The 10,842-nt window shown below is 40.6% G+C and overlaps 1 protein-coding gene and 1 pseudogene across 1 annotated transcript; both read right to left on the minus strand.

Annotated features, from left to right (window-relative positions):
• Positions 1 to 10,842, minus strand: part of LOC123191342 (subtilisin-like protease SBT2.4) — an 80,557-nt pseudogene that overhangs the window by 18,469 nt on the left and 51,246 nt on the right.
• Positions 2,695 to 6,520, minus strand: LOC123187001 (syn-copalyl diphosphate synthase-like). Its single transcript, XM_044598745.1, has 12 exons — positions 6,226 to 6,520; positions 5,941 to 6,124; positions 5,628 to 5,848; positions 5,396 to 5,516; positions 4,745 to 4,857; positions 4,367 to 4,599; positions 4,129 to 4,244; positions 3,923 to 4,021; positions 3,516 to 3,689; positions 3,340 to 3,424; positions 3,032 to 3,234; positions 2,695 to 2,929 (listed from the first exon to the last, which is right to left on the minus strand). Exons 1-12 carry the CDS (start codon positions 6,518 to 6,520, stop codon positions 2,695 to 2,697), a joined length of 2,079 nt encoding a protein of 692 aa, XP_044454680.1.

A 10,842-nucleotide genomic window follows, 5' to 3' on the forward strand; every position in this document is an offset into this window, starting at 1 on the left:
GGGCGAGAGAGAATTTGATTAAAGAAGGTTACGTGAGGTTAAGTAGATCATTACGTAGATGTAGGATTATTGAATATTCATATCTAGTAGCCGGTAATTAAGTTTGCTGTCTAGTATGCATCTCTTCTGTAGATAAGCAAACAAAATATAAATACATGCACCATATAGTAGTGATGTTTTTCGCACAAAAATACGAATACTCGCTTGATTCTGGTTTGTAAGCCCCCCTCGTATTTTTTCTTTTACAAAATTTTAACTATAAATTTGACTAGCAAGATACAAGTTACATGTAATGATGTAACAAAAAAGTATATCTCTGTTAGATTAGTGTTCGAAATAAATTCCCAATGTATAGTTTTTCTCGTATAATTTACAAACAACTACAGAAATGGCTTTTGGTGGTCGGGCTACATGGGGCTCATTTTCTCCACAAATTTACAAATATGTTTGAATGATTGTTCTTAGCCCGTTTGATTGTCGAGCCTTCTATAAGTAGCTTCTGATTAAGTTACGCCTTTGGTTAGTACAAGCATGATTCTGAATAGCCTTAGTTGGTTCACAAAAGCGGATTCCTCAATCAGCAGGCAATGTTGTATGCAGTATGGATATTATTTTTAGCAAATTTTTGGCAATTTCAGTAATTGTAGTATGTACTGAAATTTTTTGTTTCGGTCAAATTATTTCAACAGTTTTGGTCAAAAGAAATTTCCCGCCAGCGCCATCTTTGGCAGCAAAAAGGCCCACAAGCCCCAAACTCTCACTCGTACCATCCTCTCCCGTGCCTTCTATTCGGTATCTCCTACTTAGCGCATAGGTCCCATGATAGCGAATTAGCGACCAAACGCATAACCCGCATTTGTGATGTTTCATACTGGGCCAGGCCAAGTAGGCTTGTACGCCAGACTCCATATTCCCTTACTTTTTGTTTTCTTCCTTCCTTTCTTTTTTCCTTTTATTTTTATTTTTATTTTTGTTTTCCTTTTCCTATTTTATTTTTCTTTCTTTTCCATTTTATGAAAATCTTCAAGTTCGAGACATGTTTTGAATTCACAAATATTTTTTTAAATCATGATATTTTGAATTCGTGAGTATTTTATTACAAATTTGCAAACATTTTTTAAATTAATATTTTTTCTGAAACCCATGAACAATTTTTTGAATCGAGGAAAAGTTCTTGAAATTTGTGAATAATTTTCTATGCATGAACATTTTTAAAGTTCGTAAACATTTTTTTAATCATCGATCATTTCTGGAATTGATAAAATATTTTGAAATTTGGAAAAAATTATTGAAATTCGCATTTTTTTCAAAATTCATCAAAGTTTGTTGTATTCGCATTTTAAGATCATTTTTTGAATACATGGACATTTTTGCAAAATCATGAACTTTTTTGAATCGACGAACATTTGTTTCAGAACTGTGAACATTTTTTGAATATCGAAACATTATTTCCTTCAAAATAACAAATATTTTTTAATCCGAATATATTTCATGATTTCCCAAAGTTTTCTCAAAATCATGAACATTTTTGTGAATTCACGAACATTTTATGAGTTCTCAATTTTTTTCAAAATACACAATTTTTTGGATGTTTGGAAGTTTTTTGAAATGCTGAATTAATTTAAAGACGTTAGAAAAAACATAAAAAAGATAAGATGAAAAAATAAATAAATAAGAAAAACTAGATGAGGTAGCCGAAAAGCGCGTGCCGATGGGAGCGTAGGTCGTTGAATAGGAGCTGCCTTTCCATTCTTACTCTAAGCCTGAAAATCCAAAAAAGATATCCTTTTTTCTCTATTGTTGGCGCTGCCACTGCAGGCGGCGTGTACCAAGCAAATCCCCTCTCCTCGGCTCCTCGCGCGTGCCTTTCCCCTTGCGTCTCTATGTTTTTGCATCACTGGCCACCCCGCCACCCTGTCTCCTTGCGTCCGTGTACACTGGCAAGACCGTGGCACTGGCATGACTGTGTACGCTGCTGCCGGTGAAGATCAGGTCGGCAAGAGCAGAGAGGTTGGATGCATTCTTGCCTACTTTCTTCAGATGCATTGTGTACTCGACTACTCGTGGCTGTGTCTGATCCTTGATTATTTCCGGCCAATTTTCAATTGGAATTTAAATGAAACTATTGGCCATTTGGTCGTATAGAAAACCATAATCACTGAAATTCAGTGATTTCAGCACTAGGTGATATTTTTATTGAACTGGTATTTTTTTTTCAAGAATTACAGGGCAGGTAGACATTTTTTCCATTTAATCCAAATTTTAAATAGCGTGCTATAGCTCCAAGTCGCTCACATACACGAGCACACAGAGCATAATTGGTTTGATGCCAAAAGTTGGCATGCCAAATCTTGGCAACTGTCAAATATTGGCTAGAGATTGGTTGCTTGCCAATTTTCATTGCCAATCTCACAAAAATTAGCCAAATGTTGGCAACTTCTGATTTTGCCAAATGTTGACTTGCCAAATATTGGCAATGCCAAATGTTGGTAGCAAACCAATTATGCTCACAGTCACCCCTATAAACACACACACGCCTTTGAGAGACCGAGCCAGCAACAGACAACTAGATAAGTAGGGTTATGACTCGTATACAACTTAAACATGTACCATGATGAAACTCAACAGAAGACATGCTTAATTCATGCGTCAGCATCAACTTAGACATCTGGCAAGGAGAAAAGAGGGTACTTCCTACATGACATCCTGGAATATGACCTTTGCGATGTGGCTATCGACTGTTTCAGGTGAACAATGAGCTGAGTAATAGAAGCTTTTCACCACATTGAGAAATGTCTTCCTGGTCTCTATGTTGATGCCATGGCAATCCTGATGAACACGCCAAGATAGTTCTTGCATCTCCAAGTTCACTTGCCGGTGTAAGTCCTCTTTGTTCTCCATACTTGCCCCATTCTGTTTTTCCCCATTGAACATATTTTTTGGTTATGATTTGACAAATCACATGCAACTCAAACGGAGAAACATGCATTTATGAATCCAGGATATGCAATGCATGTACACACGCACCTGAGCAAGAGCTATTGTGGCAAGCTTGCGGCAGATGGAAGTGGTGAGCTGCTCCAGCTGGGAATAATCCCAAAGGTTGAGGTTTTGCTCGGCCGTAACATGCCTTCCTGAGCAGATCTCCACTGTGCGAACCAACAACATTGCTGTATCCCCTTCAATGGATCCACGGCTCTCCTTTGCGGTCCATGCCATGAGCCACTGCTTCCACTGTAGGTTCCAAAGAAAATACTCAGCTTCGTATCTCGTGAAGAAAAATTCAGCATTATATATATGCACATTCATATATGAGTGTAGTTGTTCAATGAATTTTACAGCTTCATGAAGAGCACCAGAAGCGTCGTCAAACGAGACAAGGTCAATAAGGTCTTCAAGATTCTCTGTTGAGTCTTTTGGTCCCCTGCAATGCGTGCACACACATGTTACATTGACCACCACTAAAGCTAGACTCCGGAGAGGGAAAAAACTATAAAGCCGCGTGCATTGCATACCCAGTGTGTCGAAAGTGAGAGGTCACCGCCTCGGCAAGCACCGCCATGTGAGCCCATCCTAGACGCTCTGCTGCTCGGCTAGGTTCGAAGATGTTTGCTGAAGCTAAGAAGTAAGCCGTGAGCGCACTCTTTGGAGTGCCACCATACCTCTGCAGATGGTTCCTGAAATACCACCTGCATGTACTCTCGAGTAAGAATCTTTAAACTGCCCCAACGTCTTATATTTGGGAATGGAGGTAGCAGTTGTCATTTGCCCCTAGAAAAGATCGATTTTAGCAAAGAAAAATGAGTCAACACCCGGCCTCTGCATGACAAGGATTCATAGAACCAAAGCTACTTGTCTTATGCAGAAGCGAATTAACTGAACCTGAGGATAGAGTGGTAGATAAAATTTGACCGTGACTTACTTTCTGAGGACATTCCACTCAAGTCGGGAGAGTCTTTGATATTCCCTGAAATCAGCTTTTGCCATTTTAAGGTACAAGTCATTGCTCACAAGTTTCATTCTGAAAAGTCAAGTGTCAGAACCAAATATATGACTTCCATAACTGCAATTAAGACTTGGTGCTAGCTGAATACCATTACTACACACTACATATAGGATGGTTGTTACCTATAGAGGACCTTGCCTATCCAAACATCGGTGTTGCCTCCATACTGATCCAGATACGTCCTTGTTTCAATTCGAGGCAAACTTGCTTTCCAGGGGAAGTTCAGTGTGTACTCAACCTATTTTTACAAGTACAAGTAGAATTACTCATTACTCTGTGTCTATTGTCAACCAAGGAAATTAAGTTCTAGCTGGACCGCATTCCCTCATATATAATTAACTTGAATGTGTTGGGACATACCTCACCCGGCAGGTCCTTGGCGATGATCCACTTGTCGTACAGTTTGTTGGAGGCTTGTCTCTCTTGGAGGAATGAATGGCAATAGTGCCCGGCCCGTGCTAGGACATCGTCGTCACCGGGGAACATAAATTGAGATGCACGATAAGTGTTGTGCATTGGGGTGACAGATGAGTGGTTGGTCTCCATGGGGAAGCATACAAACTTGCCGTCCTTCTCAAAGTGCTTAAACACGGCTGCATTGTGGATACACATTAGTCAAAATTGATCTAGCATGACAGGGTAGTTACGCATGCCAAAGCGCTACTACCTCAAAACAAACAAAGATTTTTGAATCTAGTTTCATTCATAAATTTGACTGACAAAATATTAGTTACATACATGGAGTGACATCATAGCCATGCTGACGGAGGAGACGGAAACCCATGGCCGTGTCATCAATATCCGTGGTTGGGCAGTGCGCATTATGAGCCAGTCCCTTTTGAGTCCACCGCCTGTTCAAAGTGTATATACACACACAGCTCCACTCAAAATAGTACTCTATTGGTCTTAAGGAAAAACACTATTAATACTCCATTTCAAAAAATATATAATTAGTACTTAAATGTATTGGGTGAAGGTAGTATCACTGAAATTATTAACATTTAGTTATATAAAGTATGATTTTGGTTAGTTTTGTGCTAATATATAGGTATGAATAATAGCGGTCATAAATGTGGGAGATCAGGTAAAAGTCTGACTTAAGTTTAGGCAATGAGTTTCCAAACATGTACTTCCTTGGTTAAAAGTGAAATCTGATTTATGATTTGGAAGTCTCCACCATGCCTCTAACTGCTATTTTGATACGCAATATGTTGCTAAACAAAATTTATATATGAGCATGTATTTTATGATAAATCTGCTGATACTTTGATGGCTTTACCAAACAAAATAGTCGTGTATATGCCTGACTGCAGTTAAGTTAGGAACACTTGAGTGGAATTATTTCCGAACCTCATGTATTTGCAGTGCAACGGAAGTAGTTTATGCTACCTGTAAATATAATCCATGCACTGCTCAATTTCACTTGTGAAGTGCCTTGATATCCCCAGACGCATCAGCCGATCGACCACCCATAACTGCTCAAAAATATCCATCGCGTGGGTACATGGCACTGAAAAAAGGGAAATTCTTAGTATACATATCGGGCATTGCAAGGGACTCCTACCCTAGAAAAGTGTGAATTTGTGCCGGTTGTACAACAAGTAGAGTGATTTTGAATTACCTCCCCCATCGAACTTCTTGACGAGCCTCTCCAGAAATGCAAGGCATCCCTTGTCACCGGTGTGATTGAGGGCAGCAGCTGTGGCAGCAGGCGAGGAGTGGAAGGAGCCGTCCGGACACTGCAACTTGAGAAGCTTTTCCCAGTCCAACTGCAAGTCTGTCATTCCCTCCAAGCTGAAAAGTAGGGTAGTTGGTGTGGCGTGTAGTAGTTCCAGAGGGATCCTATAGTTTGAGACTCAGATTAATTATTGCCTAATACTACATAAACTATTCAACTCAATGTGCAAATCAAGGTTAGATGTAGGTATGCATACTTCGAGAGCTTTAGATTTCTCTTGGCATATATCTCTTCCAAAACAGGGTGATTATAAGGGATGTCCAAATTTAGGTCCTTGGCCATGTCTAGGAGTGCTGGGAAGTTAATCTCGAAGCCGGATGGCATCCAATCCTGTTCCTCTTCTACCAACCTGCTCATATTTTCTTGGATAAATGACACACCTACAACAGAAGTGGTCCTCTACACATTAGACAAATGATCTTTTTGTGGGAATAAACAAGTCAATTCTTAGTCAAAACAAAGAATCCAGCGGTCGATATACCTCTATCACACAAGTTGGCGTTGTCGATTTTCCAAGACTTCACTGCCACCACACATGCCAGGGTGCTGATCATCCGATCTTGGACCATAAAGAAAGCGGGGTCACCCCATGAACCATCCGGTAGTTGATTTTGAACAATCCAGTCGATGCATGAGGGGAATTGTGGTCCATCACCTCCCTCAAGGTTCTTGACAAGAGCGACAAATGCCGTGTCATAGGCAGAAATATTCGTCGACGTTTCACCCTCACCCAATAACTCCAGCTCCATTCTTATGGCATCGATCATCTGTTGCATTTCGCTGGGTTCATCCTTTAGGAACATTGATATTTTGTTTTGACCAGTGTTTAGTATTTTACTATATGTTTGTAAGCTTGTGCGTAGTAGCCAATTAATCTGCTCAATGAGTTAATTCATATGCAATGTATGCTCACCGTGTGTCGTCTGTTGTTTTCAACATCCAATTCACCCACTTCTACCTCCGGATATGATTGGGATTTGCTAGTTAGCACCAACCCTAAATATCAGGCATGACAAATGGAAAAAAAGCATGTAAGTCATATAAAATTGAAGCACCTTATCACCAATTCACCATCGAGGCCTGCTTCGGTACACCCCCCCCCCCCAAAAAAAACTTTGAAAAGGATATTATTGTCCATCCACCTTAATCAAATAATTAATCCCCTCAATTACACAGTAATTAATCAGGGCTTAGGGCCTACTCCATCCGTCCAGATCAGCGTTGTCCCTGATCAGAGTACATCATTTTATACTTCACTTAATTATTTCTTAACATTTAAAAAAAAATCTTAATGCCCATCACACCCTTAATTATGAAGGGGTACAGAGTGATTTGAACGAAGCAGAAGTGTTCACGATTAGATGCAGTACGATTTTTTCCGGGCCGGCCTTAACCTATAGATCAACATCACTCCAAGCCTTAGGTGCACAAGAGACAAGATGCATAGAAGTTCTATTTATTTTAAGAGGCGACAAAAGCTTCCATGAAAACAAATTTTTTTTGTGGGAAGGAGAGCCAGGAACCCTGATTAAAAGAGTTCTTTCTCAATCGTGCGTGCATTCTGGGTAGGAGATTACCACATGGTCGACCCTGAGAGTTTAGGTGCAGGGAAAGTCGTCGCCTTGGCTCAGCTGTCGGCTGGCCGAGCACCGGAACATGCCGGACGCGGACTGCAGTGGTAAACGTAAGCATTATTTTCGGTCTTCTCTCTCTCTCTCTCTCTCTCTGTGTGTGTGTGTGTCTCTCTGTGTGTCTCTCTCTCTAACCTCGTGGATGTTGGCTCAGTGATGAGCTGCTGCTTGCCGCCATCATCAAGTATTTGTAGAGGAGCGCTCAAGGTGAAGATTGCACTTGTTTGTCGACAAGTACTCCCTCCGCCCGAAAAATCTTGTCATAAATTTGTTTAGACATGGATGTATTTAGACATGTTTTGATGTTAGATTCATTACCATGGTCGTAATGAATCCTAGACTTTGATTGCGGATGTTTTCACTATGCAAAAAGATTATGTGGGATCCTCTCCAATTAATGCGTCGTCGCATAAAAAGCGAATACTAATGCACATTTATTGTATTTCCTAAACAAGCTACTAATTTTTTGAGCTTTAAACTATACACTTTATTCACCAAATCAAGGGGATCACATTAGTTAACTCCACACATTTGGAATCAAATATGCGAATTGTAAAGAGCTTTTACTTCCCGTAGTACTCATTTAATATGTATCAGTAACCATGCAAAATAAAAGTACAAGGATTTGGCATACTTAAAAAGGTTCTAATGCATTAGAAAAACAAATTTAATATGTATCAGTAACTCAAAAACTTGTGCGTGCCTTAAAAAATCCAAATAAAATAAACCAAAGTTGTATGTGGAACAAACTATTATCAATGGAGATTCTCAAGTTTTGTTTCAAAGAAAGACATATATGATCGAAAATATATGTAATAATTTAAAACTGTATTTAGCACATATGTAAAATTAGTAATTTATCAACCTTGCTGAGTATACAAATTAACATGCACAATGTACTATGAAAGATAGTATTTCATTTTCACGTAATACTCGATATGGTAAGAGTTGTTAGCAATTTATTTTTATATAATTAATTGTTGCTATTCCATAAAAATATTACCTATTCAGTAATCTTACCTCTTTTTTTTTGAAATACAGTAATCTTACCTCTTAGAAGGTAAGAGATTGCGAGCCAACCTGTGGTTGGATGGTTAGAGGGACTGTGGTATCCGCTGCCCACCAGGGTTCAAATCCTAGTGCTCGCATTTATTCCTGGATTTATTTCAGGATTCCCGGTGATGCGCATTCAGTGGGAGGGGACGTTCCCATCGATGACGAGGTGATGAGTGTATGCGCGTGTTTATAAGCGTTTGCGTTTGTACTGGGTTAAAAAAAGAAGATAAGATATTATATGACGTCTGGAGCAAAGAATACCATATGGACAGTTAAAATAATTTGGGGCCATGTTAAATTTTCTCGTTTTGGGCAATTTATATCCTGTTGGAGATGAGCAACGTTCATTTGGGATTATAATAACACTATAATTTGCGAAAACAACCACATGAAAACGTAGCATATTCATATCAGTTCAACATAACTTGAGCAAGCGCGAGCTTCTCAATTAGCAAAACGACCAGAAATTAGGAAAGAAGTTGTGGAACAAAAGTGTACCCGAGCCTTCTACGACTATCTAAACCATTACCTCCGTTTTCAATTATAAGATGTTGTAACTTTTTGTTGATTCAGATGTATATAGACGCATTTCAGTGTGTTTGTGCACTCATTTCAATCCATATTGAAATATCTAAACTACTTATAATTGGAAAGGGGTTGGTACAAATTAACATATATATTCTTAAAGCCAACCTAGATATCATTTAGGATCGAACGAGATGTTGCAAACAAAGAGAAACCCTAGGCCCCTGCATTTGCTCGCAACAGGCAACTTGGGTGACGCCCCAAACGCCGACCCACCACATCTCCCCCCTCATCAATGTCGGTTGGTGCCGTGGCGGCGGCGGCCCCCCTCTCTCTCATGTGCCATGCTCGTCGCCGTTGCCTCCCTAGCTCTTTCATCACCGACGATCGACTCTCGGCTCAACCCTCCCCCCACTAGATGATGTTCGCAGGGTCGTTGGGCTTGTGCCTTGGCGGGTGGGGTTTTCCCGCTCTTGTCATAGGCCTGTGGCTGCCTCCGCCTAGATCAAGTGGAGCCGGACTCCAGTTGCTGAAATGGCCAATTTCCCCTAGATCCAGACATGGTGGAAGGTCGGCATATCCCGGGTCGTGGAAGGAGGCTCTTTCATGCAACTACTTCTCTGGTTGATGCTCGCCTAGACTCGGTGGTTGATTGGAACTCTCCTTTGCCAACATTTAGCCTTGGTAGTTAGGTTAGGTTGCCCTAGGACGCACAAGGAGAAGAACCTAGGTTGCAACCTAGGGCGGTGGTGAAGGAAATATGCCATAGAGGCAATAATAAAGTTATTATTTATTTCCTTATATCATGACAAATGTTTATTATTCATGCTAGAATTGTATTAACCGGAAACATAATACATGTGTGAATATATAGACAAACAGAGTGTCACTAGTATGCCTCTACTTGACTAGCTCGTTAATCGAAGATGGTTATATTTCCTAACCATAGACATGAGTTGTCATTTGATTACCAGGATCACATCATTAGGAGAATGATGTGATTGACTTGACCCATCCCGTTAGCTTAGCACTTGATCGTTTAGTATGTTGCTATTGCTTTCTTCATGACTTATACATGTTCCTATGACTATCAGATTATGCAACTCCCGTTTGCCGGAGGAACACTTTGTGTGCTACCAAACGTCACAACGTAACTAGGTGATTATAAAGGGGCTCTATAGGTACATGTTGGGTTGGCGTATTTCGAGTTTAGGATTTGTCACTCCGATTGTCGGAGAGGTATCTCTGGGCCCTCTCGGTAATGCACATCACATAAGCCTTGAAAGCATTGCAACTAATGAGTTAGTTGTGAGATGATGTATTACGGAACGAGTAAAGAGACTTTCCGGTAACGAGATTGAACTAGGTATTGAGATACCGACGATCGAATCTCGGGCAAGTAACATACCGATAACAAAAGGAACAACGTATGTTGTTATGCGGTCTGACCGATAAAGATCTTCGTAGAATATGTAGGAGCCAATATGAGCATCCAGGTTCCGCTATTGGTTATTGACCGGAGACGTGTCTCAGTCATGTCTACATTGTTCTCGAACCCGTAGGGTTCGCACGCTTAACGTTACGATGATAGTTTCATTATGAGTTTATATATTTTGATGTACCGAAGGTTGTTCGGAGTCCCGGATGTGATCACGGACATGATGAGGAGTCTCGAAATAGTCGAGACATAAAGATTGATATATTGGAAGCCTATTTTTGGACATCGGAAGTGTTCCGGGTGAAATCGACATTTTACCGGAGTACCAGGAGGTTACCGGAACCCCCGGTAACATAATGGGCCTAGTGGAGGAAGAGGAGAGGAGGCCTAGGGGCTGCCGCGCGCCCCTCCCCCCCAAGTCTGAATTGGACAAGGAGGGGGGGGGGGC

Source organism: Triticum aestivum, chromosome 2A (genome assembly GCF_018294505.1).
Source record: "Triticum aestivum cultivar Chinese Spring chromosome 2A, IWGSC CS RefSeq v2.1, whole genome shotgun sequence".
NCBI lineage: Eukaryota > Viridiplantae > Streptophyta > Magnoliopsida > Poales > Poaceae > Triticum > Triticum aestivum.

What these genes read in the sequence shown, in the direction of transcription:
- LOC123187001 (XM_044598745.1), bottom strand. Translation starts at nt 6,520, where the DNA reads ATGCAACAGATGATCGATGCCATAAGAATGGAGCTGGAGTTATTGGGT. An exon ending in CAAGAAGTTCGATGGGGGAG is followed by an intron (nt 5,517 to 5,627) that starts GTAATTCAAAAT and finishes CCCTTTTTTCAG; the next exon opens with TGCCATGTACCCACGCGATG. An exon ending in CTGGTGCTCTTCATGAAGCT is followed by an intron (nt 3,235 to 3,339) that starts GTAAAATTCATT and finishes TGGAACCTACAG; the next exon opens with TGGAAGCAGTGGCTCATGGC.